The following is a 21387-nucleotide window of genomic DNA, read 5'->3' as shown; positions in this document are numbered from 1 at the left end:
GCAGCATCTCTCCAGAATGGGCAGAAGCTCTAAGAAACAGAATCCCCTGTAAGGCTGAGGCCAGAAGCAGCCAGGATCTGCAGGGAAGGTGGCTCGGGAGCCCTCTAGAATCCTTGGGATGGTTCTAGACTTCAGCTGTACTTCTGAGACCTCATAAAATATAAAGACCCATATACTTAGGAGCCAACATAATTAGAGGCCAATGGGTGGCTTCCATATACCTGTGACACCAGCCCCAACATAATTAGAGAAAATTCCACTGCCTCCCAGTGGTAGACCAGAAAGAGGGGACCTGGAGCTGGTCTTATCTGCCCTTGAGAAGATTGGCCACCCCAGCACCAGTGTCTAGACCTGGGCAGCGGGAAGAGTGAAGGATTGGCTTCATGTTTTAAATGCCACTAAAAGCCCTTGACAGGCATACGCTTTCATATCCATGTGGAGGTAAGCAATACTTTCCACTTTGTAGATGTGGAAATTGAGACTGAAAGAGGGCAAGTGGCTACCCAACATCACAGAACCCATATGTGACTCCCACACCCATGACAACCTGCATGGCTGAGCCACATAGTGGCCGAGACCGGGCAGCCTGAGGGACACAGCCAGGGATGACACCTGGAGAGCTGTGTAGTCTCCACCTTCAGGGTCCCCTGCACTGTGGGCTCATCCTGGGTTGCTCTATCTGTACAGCACAGCCTTTTCTTACTGCTCCAGGAGTACTGTGAAAGCCCCTTTAAGTCACCAAGTCCTCGACAATCATTAGGAAAAGGGCTCCAGAAGATTGTATTGAACTGAACTGTCTGAATGGAGACTGAATCAATATCGCTCTCCCTTCCTCCCCACCCTCTCTCTCTGCCTCATTATGACTTATTCTTCTGAGTCTCTTGCAGAATACCTCCTCCCTGAGTCACCCCTCCCAGAGACAGATCACAGTGTGGGTCCTCCTTCTGCCATCAATTTGCCAACCCCCTAATTCAGACAGTTATGCTTACAAGGTGATTGGAGCAGGGCCTGACCCATTGGAAAAGCCGAGTGAATGAAGGCAATTGCTTTTATTGCTCTGCGGTTATCCAGGAGGAATCAAGTTGAACCATCATCAGGAGCAAGAGTAGCCTTGAATGAGGTAAAATGCAAAATGGTAGAAAAGATCCAAAGCTCACCAGGCAGCCCCACCCACCTCTGTCCACACCAGGGAAGGTTTGTGGATGACTGTAAGGTGATAATGAAGCACCCGCTATCCTCTTCCACTTCTGCCTCCAGGAATTGTTGGGTACCATCAGGCCTGGGATGTGGCAGCACCCAGAAGGAAAAGAAAACATGGTACCTAGAGTCGACCCTTAAGAGAAGCCATTCCTTGGAGTCTCTGAAGAGTGTCTTCTGCAGAAAGCTTTGCTACCTTGACCAGGTCCAGGATGGCACAGATACTCCAGGCATCTGTGGCTGGACTACAGGCAGCTACTTCTGCAGGACAGCCTCAGCAGTGAGCCAGAATCCCCATGTCTGCAGAATAGCAGTTCCTAGTCCCTCCACAGCTGACCACAGTCTCCTGACGTGGCTGGCCTCACTCTGGTAAAGTTCTCCAGCACTGAAATCTGTATGATCTTGCCCAGCCTACCTGGGCTTCCATTTCTTTATCAGACATCAGAGGATCTCTCAGGGCCCAGGTCTTCAAGCACTGCACAAACAGAAATTATAGTGGATGTGCTTCCCACCCCTCAACCCGCAGATCCATCCCTGATTCCACTGGCCCTGATGCAGCTGTCAATTGCAGAATCACATGACCTCAGGTAGCCAATCATATCACCCAATTCCTTCACCACAGTGATGGGTGCAGGGATCTAAACTGAGCTAAGCACCTTTCTCTTTGTGACTTTTTCTCTGGAGCTTATGGGGAAACAGATTTTGCTTTTGGGAGATGAAAGCAACATAGACACAGAGAATGAAACAGGTGCAGAGAAAGACCTGTGTTTCTGTCACTTGCCCCTGAAAGTTACCAGGTCCCCAGGGCTAGGCAGCGGGTGTATGTGTCAGAAGAGAGCCAACCTGCAGCCACAGCCCAGAATGCTACCCACCCATGGAGTTCCCAAGGGGACTCTGTGCAGAGGCCAATGGGTGGCTTCCATGTACCTGTGACACCAGCCCCACTGATAGTTCCCTGGTCTTCCCCAAAGACCACCTGCAGCTTCCGTTCCTGTATATGCTGGAGCTTCCTGTCCCCAGCTCCTGTTACTCTACCTCACAGAGTCCTCTGGCCAGGACATGTGCTCAGTCCTCTGCAGGATAGGTCAAAAGTGCCAGAGTCAACAGGAGCAAGCCTCAGCCAGTGAGGACCAGGGAGGGGTAGAGAGGCAATTCTCTACTCCTTTTTCCTCGGTGGGACAACTCTCAGGTGGGTCGATTACAGTCTCCAAAGGGTCCTTTGGAAACTGAGTCCTGATTGCTCAAAGCATTAACCCTCTCACTAATCAACCCTGAAATGACTTTTCTCCTCTCCCTTCCCCCACTCAACTGTGCTTCTTGGAATCTATGAACTATTTGTACCAAATCTTTGTCATCTGTGTCTCCTTTGGAGATTACTCCTCTCTCCCCAAAAGAGCACATCTTTAAGTTGTAACTAAAAAGCAAACACCAAACAGAGATGTCACAACCACTTCACTTTACATCCATACACTGCCTAAATGCCAAACTAAGGGGCAACTCTGTGCTTGATGCTGAGCCAGAGCTGGCATGCACCTGCTGAAACAGCCTGCGGGCCTGGCGAGTACCAGGTGCAGAGTAAATGTCAAGGTCTCCTTCCTCTATTAATTATTGCCATGCATTGCTCATGACTCCAAACTCCTTTAAAATTTTTCTAAGGTACTATTCTTAGGGTATTTTCAAAAAGTACTTTGAGACAAATAATAAATGTGCTTTCCGTGCTCTCATCTATTGATTTCCGGGCATGCACACTATCTTAGCCCTCGTTCTGTCCCCTCATTGGGCACAAGAGTTTCTGGTCAAGTCAAATTAAAAACTGTCACTGAGGCATAAGGGCTTCAGGAAAGCCTCTGCTTTTTTCAAGAAACTAAACTGACCCTATGTACAGCACTGACCCTCAAGTGTATCAGGGCAGTGCTGAAGTGGGAGACAAAAGACGCTCACCTGGGTTGGCCTCAGGAGGCCAGTCCTGCCCACCTGCAGAGAGCAGAGAGAAAATGAGCTGTTGCAGGCTCCTCTGTCTTCCTTTCCATTCCTCAGCAGCCCTGAGCTCCTTCTGCCTCTGCACTTATTGCTTTAGACACCTGGGAAGCTTCTCCAGTTCTTCCCATTGTTGGGTCCTTTAGTCATCAGCTCAATGCCACCTCTTCAGAGGCCTTTTCTAGAGAACCCATGGACAGCGAGAGCTACCAACAACCATTCAGTACCTCCCTGTTTATCTTCTTCATGAACACTTTATCTGGAAGTGTCTTGTCTATTCATCTCTTCATTTATTGTATGTCCTCCAGCCCAACTTCTTGAGAATGTAACTCCACAAGACAGGGAGCTCAGCCCTCTTGTGGTGGGATTCCAAGACAGCACTTTTCTTACTTAGTTCATTCAAGTTTCTATAACAAAATACCATGGGCTGGGCGGCTTATGAACAACAGAAATCTATTTCTCACAGTTCTAGAAGTCAAAAAGTCCTAGGTCAAAGCTTGGGCAGATTCAGCATCTGGTGAACTGCCTCCTGGTTCAGAGACAGCCATCTTCTCACTGTAACTTCACAGGATGGAAAGGTACAAGGGAGCTAGCTCTCTGGGGTTTATTTTATAAGGACATTCATGAGGGCTCTTTTCTCATGACCTAAATTACCTCCCAAAGGCTGCACCTCCTAATTCCATCACAGTGGGGACTAGTTTTAGCAGAATTTGGGTGGACACAACCATTCAGTCTACAGCTGCCTACAAGATTCCATGCTTTTAATTGTCCAACTGGACAGTCATTTAAGTGGTTCTAAGAAGGGACTGAGCAGATGGAGATAAGATCCCAAATCAGGAGACTGTGTGGTGGGCCTGGAAGTAAGACTGAGGAGTCAGAGAGGGTCAAAGTTGAGGATCCAACAAGAGAAATTATCTGTTGCTTTGGAGATAGCAGGGGACATGTGTCAAAGAATGCAGGTGATATCTAAGAACTAACAGCAGCCCCTAGCAGATAGATGAACAACAGATGAGAAGGGACCTCAGTCCTGTGAGACCTAAGGGACTGAGTCCTGCCACATCCTGTGAGCTTGGAAGAGGACCCCAAGCTCTGAAGGACAATGCAACATGTCCAGATGCCTTGATGTTGTCCTGTGGGGTCCAGAGCAGAGAATAAAGCCACACCGTTCCCAGACATAAGACCTTCTGAACTGTGAATAAAGGATGTTTCCTAGTCCACTAAACCTGTGATAATTTACTACATAACAATAGAAACTTAATAAATCTCAAATATTTTCACAAATAAGTGAATGAGAGCATATTTGTTAACCCTTAAGCCTCCAAAATCCACCTCCAGCCCCCACCCCACCCCATCCCCTGCCGGCCAACTGACTCCTTCTGTCTCCTCTCCCAAGTCACTTCTGCCCTTGCCTTCCAATGTCAGCGCTGAGTCAGAGGCTCCTATGGCCCATGGCAGGAGAGAAGAGTGACTTCCGGAACAAACCAGAAAGGAGGAGAAGGCTGGGGGTGCCCGGCAGGGTAGCAGGGTGGCTCATCACCATCATTGCCACCGGAAGGCAAGTGCTTCTGTGTGGTCCTCCACACCAACAGGTCCACGTGAGACCCTTTCCCCTGGAAATGAATTCACAATTAACCTGCAGTATTAAGTCCCAATGTTCTCAATGTAGTTCTGAAAACAACCTCAACCTTTATGTGAACTCTGCTCTTTTTTTTTTAATTATTACAATCCTTATTACACATATAGAGCTCTATCTTTTGAAAAGAAAAATCTGCCATCCTCATGCAAGTTGAGAAGTCCCTAGTAGAAATGAGGATTTGAAGGTGAAATACTGCCACCCACAGGAAGAGAAAAGCCTGCAAAGGAAACCAAACCTGGAGGCTGGGGGCTGCTCTGGCCTCAGCAGCCCACCCAGAGCTCTGCCCACCCTCACACCTGGACCCTGGTTTTTCAACACCAGCAACAAGAATGTTGAGCAATAAAACTAAAAGAAGTTTAATGAGGCATCCGTGCCCTGGGGATGTTCTGGCTTTACTGCAGAATGGTGTTGTTCAAAGGACAGAGCAAGAATGGCATGAAGATGAATTTCTATTTGACAATTCTGCTTGGGTTTAAGTAGATGCCTGATTAGAAAATGAAGACTATTCATTGTTTTTCCTCATGTGGAAAACATACAAAAGTAAGAAAACATTCCAAAGGAGAGTTGATTTGATAAAGCTCTGTCCTTGTCTTGTACATGGAAAAAAAAAATGATATATTGGGAGATGTAGGCCTGACACTGGGCCTCTCAAGATGTATTTAACTAACGCTCATTAGACTTTCATTTGGAGGCTTTGGATTGAGAAAATGAGCCAGTCAGCTGTGGACTTTATTCTAAAACAAAAACTTCTACAATGTTGAGATATGTTCCTGTTATCCCTAGTTTGTCTAGTATTTTGAACATGAGGGGTACTGTATTTTGTCTAATGCTTTTTCTGCATCTATTGAGATGATCATATGATTCCTATTTTTAAGTCTGTTGATGTGATAAATTATATTTATTGATTTCCATATGGTGAACCAACCTGGCATCCCTGGGATGAACCCCACTTGATTGTGATGAACTATCTTTTTGATATGATTTTGTATTTGATTTGCCAGAATTTTATTGAGAATTTTTGCATCTATGTTCTTTAGAGATGTTGGTCTGAAGTTTTCTTTGATGTGTTTTTGTCTGGTTTTGGAATCAGGGTGATATTGGCCTCATAGAATGTGTTTGGAAGCATTCCCTCTTTTTCTATTTCATGAAATAATTTGAGGAGTATTGGTATTAGTTCTTCTTTGAAGGTCTTGTAGAACTCAGATGTGTATCCATCTGGTCCTGGGCTTCTCTTGTTTGGTAGGCTTCTGATGGTGTCTTGTATTTCATTGCTTGAAATTGATCTGCTTAACTTGTGTATATCATCCTGATTCAGTTTGGGCAATTCATATGGAAAACAGTATGGAGATTCCTTGGAAAACTGGGAATGAAACCACTATTTGACCCAGCTATTCCACTCCTCGGTTTGTACTCAAAGAACTTGAAAACAGCATACTACAGGGACACAGCCACATCAATGTCTTCAGCAGCACAATTCATAACAGCTAAATTGTGGATCTAACCTAAATGCCCTTCAGTAGATGAATGGATAAAGAAACTGTGTATATGTATACAATGGAATATTACTCAGCATTAAAAGAGAATAAAATCATGGCATTTGCAGGTCAATGGAGTTGGAGAATATCATGCTAAGTGAAGTAAGCCAATTCCCCAAAACCTAAGACTGAATGTTTTCTTTGATATGAGGATGCTGATCCATAATGGAGGTGGTAGGGGAGAGCATGGGAGGAATGGAGGAACTTTGGATAGGGCAAAGGGAAGGGTGGGGCAGGCGGGTAGGAAAGATGGTGAATGATATGGACATCATTACCCAAAGTACAATGAAGACACGAATGTTGTGTCTCTACGAGAGACATGAAAAATTGTGCTCCGTGTGTACTATGAATCGGAATGCATTCTGCTCTCATGTATTACAAATTAGAAATAAGTAAATAAGTAAACTTGCTTCTCATTGGTTAGCCTTCAAGAACCAGGCAAGTTTTTGATCTTCAGGATCTGAAGATGGTTTATTTCTTGGGGCTCACAGAGCACGCAGGGCAGTGATGCAATTGTCCACTGACGTTAAAAGTACATTTTCAGGGGATAATTAATATGTGAAAAAAAATAGTCTTAACTTTTCTAACTAAACCTTAACTTTAATTCTGTGAAGTGGAAAAAATAAGAGACCAGGCTTCACATGGACTGTGGTTCCAAACTCTTCCAGGCATTTGTGTGTCTGCGGTCTGTGCTTTTGTGAAGATGTGTTTGGGGAGTTAGTGGGTAAAGTGCTGCAAAGAAGCAGCCCTGCTGTTTATCTCTGAGCTGTGAAATTGGGGGGACATTGTCCTTCTCATTCTTTTCTGCATTTCCAACTTGTCTATATTGAATGTGAATTATTTCACAATCAGAAAAAAAAAAACTTAAAAAGCTTTCTAAGAATAAAATTTAGCCATGACTGGTAGCGATTTAAATATGTGTACATCTGTAATTTCTGAAACAGAAGTGTAGGTCATCAGTTCTCAAACTTTTTGATCTCAGGAATCCTTTACAAGTTCGAAAAATTATCAAGGATCCCAAAGAGCTTTAGTTCAAGTGGATTATATCCATTGTGTCTGCTATATTAGAAATTAAAATGAAGAAAATTAATTAGTTATTTTTAAAAATCATTAAATATTAAAATATATTATGAAAAATAAGAATATTTCCCAAAGCAAAAAATAACTTAATGAAAAGAATGGCATTGTTCTCAATCTTTGCAAATTTTTTCATGTTTAACCACTGGATTCTCCCCTACTTCTGCACTCCATCTGCTGTGATACATTATTTTGTTGATGTAAATGAAGAATAGCTAGCCTCACAATAAATGTGTCTGTGGAAAAAGGAGGAGTAGTTGAATAACCACTTCAGGTGACCCAGGGTATTTCTTTCCAGTAGGCCATCACAGGTCCCCTGCACATGGCATGTCCAGCCCAGGCCAATGGGAGGGGTGGCCACTCATTGCGGCCCCAGATGGAGCACTGTCATCTTGAATGTTACCAGCTACCTCGCTAGAGGGAAAGGAGAGGTCTAGAGGATCCTGCACTGGCAATTCAATCTTTCGCCCAGAAATGACACCATTACTTCTACTCACCACTGAATGATGAGCTGATTTTTCAGTTGGTCATTACACTTTTTTTTTCTATGAACTGTCTATTCATACATTTGTCCACCTTTCCACAGTCTTTTCTTCTCGACAGGGGTTTTCCTACAGAAAGTGCAGCAGGCACAGAGACATACCCCTGAGTCGCCCTTCAAAAATGGATGTGCTGTCCAACTGCAAAAAGGGTGACTCTCTGGCAGGCTCCTGCTGTCAGTTCCTTCAGGACTGGCCTCAGTTTTCTAGCCTGGGCCACAGTCTTCTCGGGGCAGTCCCTAGCCAATGGCCAGGCAAGAAGAAAGAATATCCAAGAGAGACAAGAACAAGATGGCCACTCAAATCAAGTGGAAGACAGACAGACAAGGGTGTGCCCACGTGCATGCTGACTTGCCCACAATGTCCCACCCAGAATACCCACCACCACGGTGGTTGTCTCCTGAGGAAAGAGGAGGAAAGAAAGGCAGCCAATGAGGAGTCTGGCCATTCTGCCCACCACCCTAGCCCCAGGAATCCTCCACTAGGCACCATGCTCACTGGCCTGGCAGGTGCACATCGTGGACTGACAGCTCCCCACCAATCCCACCCCCAGGCATCATAAGGCTTCCTACACTCCCTCTCAGCTTCTGCCTCCTAGAAAACCCAACCCCCAACAGTTCAAATAAATAAATTAATGAAAAAACAGGCTTTGTTATACTTGGAAGATTGTTCACCCCTGTTTGTCTTCAGGTCTACTTTGTCTTGTATTAATATAGCATGTATTTGGTACCAATTTCTCTGTATATCTTTTCCATTACAATGGGGTTATGTCCCAAAAAACTCACCATAAATTAAAAATACTCTATGTTAAAAATGCGCTGAATACATCTAACCTACTGAACATGATCCTAGATTTAGAAAACCAAAAAAAATTCCACCAGAAAACTTCTAGAACTCATAAAGTCCACAAAGTAGCAGGATATAAAATCAATACCCATTAATCAATTGAATTCCTATACACCAATGATGAGTCAGCTGAAAGAGAAATTAGGAAAACTATCCCATCACCATAGTCTCAAAAATAAAATAAAATAAAACACTTGGGAATCAATCTAACACAAGAGGTGAAAGACCTCTACAACAAAAACTACAGAATACTAAAGAATACTACAGAATACTATCACTCCAAAAAGATGTTTTATGCCCCATTTACAGTCACCATTTCCCTATTCCAACACCCAGGCAACCATCAATATACTTTGTCTCCACAGACTTGTCCAGTGACCTTTGACAAAGGCGATTCAATGAAGGAGCATCTCTTTGAGAAATTATGCTGTATCAACTAGATGTCCCTATGCAAAAAAAAAAAAAAAAAACCTCTATACACACTTCACAGCATTTACAAAAATTAGTGTAAAATGATTTAAGACTTAAAGACTTTTAGAAGAAAACATGGGGGAAATCCATATGGCCTTGGGTATGGTGATGAGTAACATTTGTTCTTCAAAAGACACTAACTATATATATGACTATAGGACTATTAAGTGAATTTAAAGGCAATCCAGACTGGACGTAAATATTTGAAAAACACATACCTATTAAGGACTCTTATTCACAACATATATTGAATTCCTAATAGTCAACAATTTAACAACCCAATTTTTATTTATTTATTTATTTATTTTTTACTGGTGGTGGTGGTACTGGGGATTAAGCCCAGGCTTTGATAATTCTAAGCAAGTGTTCTACCATTGAGCTACATGCCTACCTCATTTTGTTTTATTTTGAGATAGAATCTAAGTTGCCCTAACTGGTCTTAAACTTGGTGATCCTCCTGCCTCATTTTCCTGGGTAGCCAGGATTACAGATGTGTACCACTGCACCTGGCAACAACACAATTTTAAAAATATAAGCAAACAACCCATATAGACAATTCATGAAAGAACATACATGGATGGCAAATAAGTATAAAAAAGATACACAACATCATTTCAACCACAATGAGATACTACTGCAATAGGAACACTCATTCACTGCTAATGAGAGGCAAAAATGATAGTATCTTTGAGAATGGTTTGGCAGTTTCCTATACAGTTAAATATACACTTACCAAATGACTCAGCAATCCCACTCCTAGGAATTTATCTAAAAAAGTTAAAGTCCCATCATGAATATCAAGTGATAAACCTTAATATATCTGTAGGTTGGAGTACTCAGCAACAGAGGATAAGCAACAGATTCACAGTTACTATTATGGTATTATGTAAAAATGTGGATGTGTAACCGATATGATTCTGCAATCTTTGTAATGTTTTGAATAACCAATAAAAAAATAAAATTAAAAAAAAAAGAAATTTAAAATGTATCTTGCTATACAAGAGGCCAAACATCTGGAAAGGCAAAACTGTAGTATAGGAAAACAAGTAAGTAGTTGCCAGGGGTTGGGGGAGAGCTTGAGTACAAAGGGGACTTTCTAGGATGATGAATCTGTTCAGTAACTGTATAGAAATTGTATGGTACTGCACTTGGGTGTTAAGACACAACTCAGCAGTTGTCAAAGCCCATAAAGAATGAATTTTACCATATGAATAAATAAGATCAACTGTCAGGGGATCCCAAATGGAACACATAGTGTAACCAATGAATCTGTTTCATGAATGAGGGACAAACCTAAATGGAGGGAGTGGGGAATAAAAGGAACCAAACCAAGTTACTTGGGAAAATGGTGTCTGGGCCAGATACTATAAGGTTAATGAACCCTGCACTCCTGAAAAAAAAACAAAAAATTAAATGCTGTATTTGATCATTATCTTTCTCACAGAGGTACAATTTAAGTATTCTAAAGTATATAAATTGTAGCTAAAAGGAGCCAAGTTTTTTACTCTTGGACAAAGAAATAAGAAAAGAGGTAAAGCTAGAATGAAACTTGAGGTACTGGATTATGGTCAGCATAATCTTGTGTTTAATTTAGATACTAATAAGTATATCTTGAACTTATAATTACAGAGATGTGTGCCAATATACTGGCTAGTGAATATATATTGTTATTTCCTAGTTAAACTCACTGAGAAGGCCTAGAAGCAATAACAGGGCAACAGCACTAAGTGCAGTCATTACTCAGATCTTCCTTTTTAAATAAGTTTCCAATAAAAGGAACCAAAGATCTCCAAAGAAACAGCTAATTCTAGGGTTGGTACCAGAAAGAAGATGGTTAAAAAAAAAAAAAAAAAAACACCAGGGGGCAGGGAGAAGGAGCCAACCTCAAAGAGCTCCTATGGTCAAAACTGAAAAAATCTGCATAACAAATAGAATGACAATAGTACTGCATTTTAACCCAAGGACAAAAAAAAAAAAAAAACAGCCATAAGCTCATACAAATTAAATGATCAAATAAATTTTAAAACAGAAGAAATATATTTTCTTTAAAGACGTATTCTAGGGACTGGGACTGTGGTTCAGTGGTAGAGCACTTGCCTAGCATGTGTGAGGCCCTGGGTTCAATCCTCAGCATCACATAAAAATAAGTAAAGATTATACACATCTTCACAGCAAGTTGATAAAATAAAGGCACTGTGTCCAACTACAACTAACAAATAAATATATTATTTAAAAGTATTCTAAATAATATATATAAATATTTCCCCTCTAGGAAGTGGAGCTAAATTTCCTTCATCTTCAGTGTGGGCTTGACTTAGTGACCATCTTCCAAAGAACAGAGTATGAACGGGGGAAAATAGTTAACTTTCGGTGGTAAAAAGCTAGCAGCCACCATTTTAACCAATGAAGGAACATCACCAGTAACACATATTAACATCACTGCTCCCATGACATACAGAGACGGGTGCATCACCTCTGGTAAAACATCAAGCTCATCAAGAGAAAACACACTGAGAAATCACACTGAGGAACAAGCCCAGGCAGCTCATCAGTACTCTTCCCTGGAACTGTCTTGTTAGGAGAAAGGAGTTTCCAACAAGGCATCCTAGCCTGGACCTTGGAACAGGAGACTGACATTAGTGGAGAAACTGGTAGGAGCCAGTAAAGCCTGTAGCTTACTCAATGCCATGTTAACTTTTGAGTTTTGCCAATTGTGCTGTTGTTTATATAAGGTGTTAATGTTAGAGGAAACTCAGGGAAGGGTACAAAAAACTACTGAAATTGGTACAAAATAAAAAGTTATTAAGATATAGGCAGCTTGGCTATATTTAAGAAAGGAACTTACATAAGATTATATACATCTTCACAACAAGTTGATCAACACCACAGTTTATTTGTAAACATGTTATATATGTCAATAATCAAATTGACAACACTTTATACATTTCATTGTATAAGATTAACATAACAGAAAACAATCCACTGTACTGTTACAGTTTTGGTACTTTAAAATCTTTTAATACAAACTGTTTCTGAAACACTAAACATAAAAAAAGGAACGTGAATGGCAGAGAAAACAAACATAAAATAAAAGAAACCAGTATTTCCCCAGAAAACAAATGAAAAAAATCATCCGATACAGACTTTAAAAAGGAAAGAAGATAAGGAAATCAGACAATAGCATTTCTTAAGTGACATAAAGTTGCATTTCTTTAGACCCACTGGAGAGGTGAAACTGTTCCCCTAATAAGTTCTATTCCCTTTTTGATAGTCCCTATTTTCGCTGTCGTTTCTAAAGAATGTTTGCCATGGTTCATGAGGCAGTAAAGGGCAGGGAGAAAAGGAGGGAAGGTGGCATGAAGCCAAATGAAATTACTTTAAACATTTGCAAAAAAAAAAAAAAAAAAGGATACAAATTTTTCAAGAATCTTCTTTGGCAAATAACAAAGTCTATATTATTTTAAGTTTACTTTTTTGTTGAACTGGATCAACATTTATAAGACTTAGGAGATGTATCTTTACATGAGTCAATGTATAAATGACACAAAGCTACATTCATACAGCTAAGCAGGAACATCAGCATTTCACATTTTGCTAACAGTTCTAACAATGCAAATTCTCTCTCTGAAAGAGTATAAGAGGTCTTCAGCTGGGAATCAGATGATCACTGTCCTCACTGAACACAAGAAACCAGAGTGGACCCCGTATCCTCTCAAGTACTTTCCCTGAAGTTCATGATCATTATTAGGTTCTACTTCTCTCTCCATTCTCTCTCAAAGGAAGTACAGCAGCAAATCACTCCCATATTTTAAGCTTTCAATTCAGCAACAACTGGGTTCAATGTCAACAACTACAAACTTTCAATTCTTTATTAGTGTACATGTCATTACAGTTGGCTTAGATGGTTAACACGAAAATAAATAACTACAGTTAATTCAAACACATTAAAATGAGATTAAGGAGCCCTGATCAAAAGAAATACTTACAACTTTCAGTTGAAACTGTAAAAGTTACATACATACATACATACATAACTAATAGCACTAGGAATGTACAATATCAATTACTGGAAAAATAAATGAGTGATTCACAGTCATAAGAAATTATTTTAATATTAGTATGTAGTTCTCCTTTTATAGACACACAAAACACAGACATGGTTTCTATCTTCTAGAAGTCAAAGTAGAAAATTAAACATTATGGTATTTACCCCAAACACAGCAAGACTGTGCCACAGGTAACCTGGTCCAAAATATTTAATTCTATAGATAGGCCATGGTATTAAATGCATGGTTAACAATTTTAAGAAAGGCATATATTTCCAGAAGTATGTTAAATACACAAATATCAGTTCCATAAATAACAAAAATCATCAGCAAAAAGTTTGGTTTTAACATTCCAAAATTTTCTAATATTTTAAGTGTTTTTAGATATATGTTATTTGACCAGTTAGTTTGGTTACAGTTTTAAACTAGCAAAACCATTATCCTATAAGAGGAGCCTAAGCTAAACTATAACACTGCACAAACTTCCCAAGGAAGGTAACTTGAAAAGTCTTTAAAAAGTGATTCCAATTATTCTAAATTAACATTTGAGATGCTAAAACAATCAATGACTCAAGAAACACTTTGAAATTATTCAATTTTCCTTATCATTTCTTCCAAAACTACTAACAGAAATTTAAAAATCCAGATTGCTTAAGAATATGCCTTCACAATAGATTTATCATGAAGTGTTTTGATCCAAAGACGTAGCCTTAAAGCTTCTTGTATGTAATTCTAATCTAAACTCACAATCCTCAGTTTGAAAACATCAAATTCAATTTCCAAAAATATTCATTGGTAAAGCTACAAAACAAAACAAACAAACAAAAAAAACAGGTGAAAACATGCAGCAGTTTCAGCTATGAGTGGAAAATAAATTCCATTTTTCCATAAAGACTCTATGAAAATATAAAGCCCAAAGTGAGTGACAACAGAAGTCCACATATAAACACTGTTTAAAAATAGAATGTTTTCCCAAGCTTCTAATGAGATGTCAATGAAGAGTCATAGCCTAAGACCTTATGAATCAAGGTTAAGTTATACATAGCCGCTGTTTACATACCTTCAACAATATCCAATTGATATACATAATTTACAAACATCCACAGGAATTCTTAATGCCCCATCATATCACCTCTCAATACCAGATGTTTACTGTTTTACAGTTTAACTACTTTAAGTACCAAGAAGCTTTTCAGAGAAAGAGTTATGTCTCTTCCCTTGATCCCCTAAAGTATCGGTAACAAAATATAAAATTAAACAAGATTTATGTCCGATAAACTAACATATAAAATTACCGTTGCAATATTCATAGTGACTGTTTATAAACTTAACAGTCATTATAAAGCCTATAAAGTATATAATTAGTATTATAAAAGAAATGCAGATTGTCTCAAGGTAAAAAATACAGTGCTGGCTGCTAAAAAGCACTTTGTTGCAATAAGATGTGCAATAATGAACAACATGTTCCCCCAATTTTAATATTAGTTAAGCAAGAATTGCACTGCAGCAGCAGGATGCTTTTTAGTAGCTGACACTATAAAGCTAACAGTAAGAAAGAAAAAAGGCTGGAAGTGTGAGAGCAACATATGATGTAATCAAATTATTGCAAATGAAGATTAGCAATAAGAAGTGAGGAAGGTGACCGTCCACTCCATTCTGATAAGATGCCATCTTTAAATATTAAGTTCTTTGCAGGAAGTGGAACTCCCATATCCACATAGGATGACGGTGAAAGCAAACTTGAAAAATTGGGCTCTGTGTGAATATCCAGTGTTGAAGCACCTTCCTAAAAGACCAAGTAACAAGATTAATTCAATTTTACCAAAACTACTTAACCAAATTAAAAGCACTTAATTATAACTAATGAGAAATAAGGATCTTGATTAGCTGAGAACTATTCATGGAATATAAACCATGACAGGAGATCGAAAGATCTATCATGTTACAAGCTCAAAATAATCCATGGCAGGAATTAATCTATACAAAAATGAAAGTACAAGTCAGACTGTAATGAATGCTTTGAAATAAACAGAAATAACATGTTATGAGACTGGGATAAGAAGAAGTTAATTTTGGGAACACTGGACCTACCTCAAAGTATAACCTAGTAGGAGATCACCTCTAAAACCCATTACAGCTCTAAGCACAATCCATACACTCCCAGGTTTCTTAGAGTGATATATTCTCACCCACCTTCCCCCCAAACTCCAGGCTCAATCCTCCATCTATCTGACCTGTGTTCTCAGCTATCTCCCATGCATTCCACATGGACCATGTCTCTAACTGAACTCTCCACATGTCTCCCACCTCTTCTTTCCCAGTCTTCTTTACACATTTAGCTAATCAAGAAATATGGGAATTGTTCTTGATTGCTCCCTTCCTCCACATCCTCAAACTTTTCCTCAAATTAAATTCATCATTAAGTTTTGCCAGTCTATCTCCAGAATATATCCTAAATTAGTTTACTTTATTCATTCATCACATCCAAGGCCAGTGGTCTCTGGAGTCGAGTACAATACTGAGAGAATTTCAGAATTTCTCCATCTATTTATTATATCCTTATAAAATTTCTCTTCTGTGTATTCTTATAATATACTTGGTAAAACAGTATACACACATAATAAACAAACTGTTTTATTGGTAAAACAGTATACACACATAATAAACAAACCCTTATTAGAGTTACATCTAAAATTGGTTTGGTTTGGTTTGGTTTGGTTCAGTGAAAAGAATGTTCAGCTGTCAGCATCTCTTGGGAGATTACCATAGCCTCTGCCTTTCCAATGATAACTCGCATTTTACAACACTGAATCAGAAATAACATCTCTCCCCTGAATAAAAGCCCTTAATCATTTCTCTTTGCACTTTGTATAAAATACAAATCCTTTAACACACTCTCCCGGCTCTCCTCTTCCACCTCACCTCTTGCCACTTGCCCTCCTTCATGAAGTGTCTGCCACCCTGACCTTCTTTTGTTCCTTGTGCACTGAGTACTTTCCTGATATGGGACCTCTCTGTCTCCTAGGCTCTGACTGGAATACTCTTTTCCATCCTACAGATTTCATTTTACATATTACTTATCGCCCTTTAAAATAGGCCTACCTTTACCATTCATCGTAGGCTGATTCCTTCAAAGTACTTACTGAATCTGTAATTACTTACATATTTCAATGTTTACTTGACTGTTGTCTCACACAACACTACATTCATCATTAGTCTTATACATCACTTTTGCCTACCACTGAAAAAGGCTCTGGCATAAGGTAAATTCAAGTATTGACTAAATGAATGAATGAAATAAAATTCCAAAAATATTGATTTCCTAAGCTAGATCAGATGTTATGAATAGAAATATTTTACTCTAAAAATTTGTCTGTAAATCAAGTTTAGAATGACCTTTCCTTCCTAAGGGAAGACTCAAGATCCACAGCACTGGCCTCCAATGCTGCAACAAACAGAGGCATTTCACCCCACCCAGCATCTGACACACTGTGCAGGTCCCAACAGATGCTTAAAACACTGCTGCAGAATGTAGCACTGGTGAGGAGCAATGCAAGATTTAGTTTACAAAGACCTGGTCAATAAAATATGCAAGTCAATGAACTTAATGAATATAAGGCTCTTCGTTTAAAAGATAAAATTAGTGAATCAGTACTTATTTCATGTCTTGCTGCTGTGAATACTCAAAAACAAATATGGAAGTCCTATGAATACTATAAAGTTTTCACAAATACCATTTGTTTGGCTGTTATTTTGGTTTTCATTTTGGTTCTGGGGACTGAACTCAAGAGTGGTTTATGACTAGACTACAACACCAGACCTTTCTAATTGGGAAGAGGGTCTCACTAAATTTCCCAGGCTAGTCTCAAACTTGCAATCTTCCTGCCTCAGCCTCTTGGGTCACTGGAATTACAGGTGTGCACCACCACATCTGGCTATAGAAAACATTTAGAAATTGCTTTTGTTACCTGGAATGAGTGAACAAAGTTAAGGACTTGTAGAGAGAGTTTCCTACTGGAATGCAAAAGATCTTGAAGGCTGAAAAAAAAAAAAAAAAGGGAAAGAAAAGTTCAAAATAAATATAATGGCAAACGAAATTTCACAAGATAATTCAGCAATTTAAATGCATTTATGTATATACATACATTCTAATTAATTATTAAAAATTTTTAAACACAATTTCAGTGATTTTCACCAATAATATTTTTGCCTATTAGGACAGTAATAGTGTAATCTTTGATGCAGGCACTCTGAGGGACTTCCAACTCTGACACACACTTCAAATTTCCAAACATTAAAGGATGACCTGGGGAAAAGCCTGATAGATTTAACACATAGCAAGCTACCACATGAAATATTCTTCAAATCTGTAAATTGGTGAAAATCTTAAAAATCTTACAATATTTCCACTTTTTATTCATGTATGTTATTTTCACAAGACAGCTGTTGAAATTATCAGATGAGTACTTTCAATTTTCTGATATAAGCTACATTAAGACATCTAAATAAATTGTTATCAAATTTTGTTTTCCTAAATAAAACAGGGAGATCTGTGGCTATCACCTTCCAAGTCATCCATTGTGACAATAGGTATCAGTGATATTCTTTCCTGCTATCCCTTCCAGCACTGCCACCTAACAACCACTCCCAAAGAATCAGAGTTTAATGAAATAAAACCTGTGTGGTCTCTTAGAAGGGGGGAAAAAAATACATGTTCACTTCAAAAAAATGGTAGAAAACAAAAAATTGGGGGATAGTCGTCATAATTTCACCACAAAAGACAATCATTATTAATATAATTTGAGCATGTATGTGTTAAAAGAGCACAAGATAAATTTTCTAAAGACATCTATATATTTTAAATAAGTTCATATTCCACTATAAGTATGACCTTTTTACCACTCCCTCACCAAATCCAGGTAACTAAAGTTAACCAAAACATGACAAGTTTGCTTTTAACTAATTTGTGATATAATGAAACCTAATTTTGAAAAGTATAGCAAAATCTTTAAATTAGCAATCTTTATTCAATAAATAAATACATAGAGCAATTACTACATTCATGTAGAAGAACAGCTTCAAATCAAGTAGATGAAAGGATGACAGTGAATACATGTCCTCACCTTTCTTTTCTACAGAGGCCATGTGTGGCAATTTTCTTACAAACTTTCCGGTTTAATTCAGAACTGAACAGTGGAATGCCAAAGCACAACTCAAGAGGAACCCACTCTGCTTCTGTTGTGGCACCTTAAAAAAGACACAAAATTTATCCTTAACACCACGAATACTGATATGTACTGTATGAGCAACAGTAGCTCTTTAATCTGAGGTTCCTAGGTTTCTTCCACCCAGTGATCTGTACCAAGGGCTTGGCGAGGGAGGGGGACTCAAAGAGACTCAAGTAATATCTGAAACAGAAAAGTATGCCTTTTGAGTATGTAAATTGTCTAGGGAGAAGGCACAACACTTTCATTAAATGTTCAAAGCAGTCTTTTGCCTCATAAAGATATCTGCATGAGAGAATGAATCAAAATATTTACAGCAAGAATGATGAAATTGAAGTCACTATTCTCAGGTCATAATTTTAATAGTACTTGAATTTAAAAATGTTTTTTAGAAGATTCATGTTTAAAAGTCCATTGTGGATAATAAAACAAATAGTATACAAGTGACAACAGAAAAATTAAGCCTCAGAAATTAGTTTAATAAAATTGCAAAGAATTTTTTTGACATACCAGAGTTTTGTTTCACTGCTGAATCTACAGTTGCTTCCTCAATGACCATTTCAAATGATTCTGTACTGCCATTTACATCTGAGCCAGAAGCCAAATCAGGATCTCCTTATAATTAAAGGCCATATACAATATTAGGATTCTAGTAGTCAACAGAAGTTGTCAATAAGTCAGTCTTAACATAAAGAAGACTTCAGGCAAAGGCTGAGGATGTGGCTCAAGCGGTAACGCGTTCCGCTCGCCTGGCATGTGTGGGGCACTGGGTTAGATCCTCAGCACCACATAAAATAAAATAAAGATGTTGTGTCCACCGAAAACTGAAAAATAAATATTAAAAAAAAAAAATCTCTCTCTGAAAAAAAAAAAAAAAAAGAAGACGACGACGACGACTTCAGGCAATAGACATGGTGATGAGAAAGAATGAAGAATCACTAGTTCTAAAGTCGGGGTTCTGAACCAAGAGAACACTGTAAAACATCAATGTCTGGAGCCAAGCATGGCCATCCCCAATGGGAGCAATGCTGTAGATACCCATGAATGTTAAACATCCTACCATATACAACCCCCACCACAAAGAATTATCCAGCTTAAAATGCAATCCATGCCAAGGGTAAGAAACCCCGGCCTAAAGAAACCAAAATTCAAAAAGCAGAACACAAGATTTTCACATAGGTCACTATTAAAGTCATTTTCATACCTGTGGAGTTATCTGATCACATTAGTCATCTTCAAAATTCTTTTTAAGACTCCCTGCATCTTTTAGCTTATAAGATCCTCCTATATATGACCTACTTCTCTATTCTTCTCCAACAAATCTTTTCTTTTGGCCAAAATAAGGTACTACTGTTTTCTAATTCCCTCTGCCTGAAAGGCTGCCACCTCCCCCCACCCCCCCAAAAAATTCAAAGTTCAGTTCCAACTACCCCTACTCTAACAGACCTTCCCTGATGGCTCAAAATACACCTTGGGCTGAAATACAACTTCTCTGACTCCTGCCAGCCCTCTAAGCAGTCCCCCCATCAGTCTTTTAACTTCTCACTTACCACTTAAAATAAGATCTCCAGCTCTTAAACAGGTTATTTATTGCTTACATGTTTTGTGAAATGAATGACATAAAAAATGACAGCTCTGAAATGACTAAGCCCTCTTCTCTGGAAAATGCCCCTGCAATATTTGGCAATTAGTTGTTGAAAGCATTTCAGCTCCTTTGGCAAAATATAATAGACCAGGAGTAGATATCTAACTCAAGGGGAGACATCTGGATGGGTAGCAATCAATCACATTTTCTCAAAATTTCAAACTAAATTAAATAGATTCAACCATAAGAGACACTTGAATTGAAAGGTCTTGTAGAGTGAATGGACTAGAGCTGGCACCATGGCAACCAAAGCCAGATACAAGCCAATATTATAAAAGCATAAAAACAACAGTAAGCAGGAGAAGGTGATTTGAAAATGGATTTTTAGATTAAAAAGAAAGAATATAGCATAATAAGCTGGTGTTAATATGCAAGACGGATTAGAGATATAAATAGGACAGGAAGGCTAAGCAGGAAATGGTGTAATATAGGTTTATGGTATCAAGAACCAGACTAGATTGGCAATTACAGAGAATTAAAAAAGAAGAGAGAGGGAAAGAAATAAATATAAGAGATACTTCTAAAATCTAAATCACAGAACTTGGAAACTAACTACGAAGTCAATTTTAAAAATGTTTTTACAAAATAACTTGAATTTCGAAACATCACCCACTGAGGCTAACTTAATTCAAAGCCTATAAACACAGATCTGACAGTGAGGGGCTAAAGCCCAACAGCCACCCTGTATTTCCAACCTGAGAGCATCACTTCTTTAATTATGCACCTTGATGTTTTCTCCACTTAACAACTGAAGTTTGTCCAAATAATGATCCAGAATATCATTAACCAATTCAACATTCACATAAAGGTCTGCTGCTTTTTATACATTAAGATTGTGTTAAAACCAATTATCTTAATTCAAAGAACTCAATTCTTAGCTAACCTCTCTCATCAGAAGCATCACTGAGTTTTCTACTTGCAAGTTGGCTAGAAGAATTCAACATGGTGATATATCCACAGAAATGCTGCAAGTCCACTTTGTTCCTTAATATTTGTAATGCTTTATGAACACCCATATTGACACGAGTAAATTCTAAGAACAAAAAGATGATGTTGCATTAGTAAACAGTTCTATTACATAACACCAAACACTTAAAGATTCTTTTCTTTCCTAAATAATTTTTGAAGTACTTTTATTCTTTAATCAATCAAGACTGAATTCAATTTTAAAAAATTCAATGTAAGAAAATAAA

At 38.7% G+C, this 21387-nt stretch overlaps 1 protein-coding gene across 1 annotated transcript in view; it reads right to left on the bottom strand.

Moving 5' to 3' along the window:
- Positions 1-12151: 12151 nt before the first annotated feature.
- The window catches only part of Fam91a1 (family with sequence similarity 91 member A1), a 39534-nt gene continuing 30298 nt past the window's right edge, over positions 12152-21387 (bottom strand). The window contains exons 20-24 of the mRNA XM_076835903.1: positions 21078-21227; positions 19060-19164; positions 18448-18571; positions 17293-17362; positions 12152-15110 (exon numbers count right to left, since the gene is read on the bottom strand). Of these exons, the coding sequence (XP_076692018.1) occupies positions 14925-15110; positions 17293-17362; positions 18448-18571; positions 19060-19164; positions 21078-21227 (635 nt within the window). The 3' untranslated portion in view covers positions 12152-14924. The remainder of the gene's footprint in view (positions 15111-17292; positions 17363-18447; positions 18572-19059; positions 19165-21077; positions 21228-21387) is intronic.

The sequence above is a fragment of the Callospermophilus lateralis genome, chromosome 16 (assembly GCF_048772815.1).
Source record: "Callospermophilus lateralis isolate mCalLat2 chromosome 16, mCalLat2.hap1, whole genome shotgun sequence".
NCBI classification, from domain to species: Eukaryota; Metazoa; Chordata; class Mammalia; order Rodentia; family Sciuridae; genus Callospermophilus; species Callospermophilus lateralis.
Note: the sequence above shows the minus strand (reverse complement) of the source record. Positions and strands in the feature narration are given on the sequence as shown.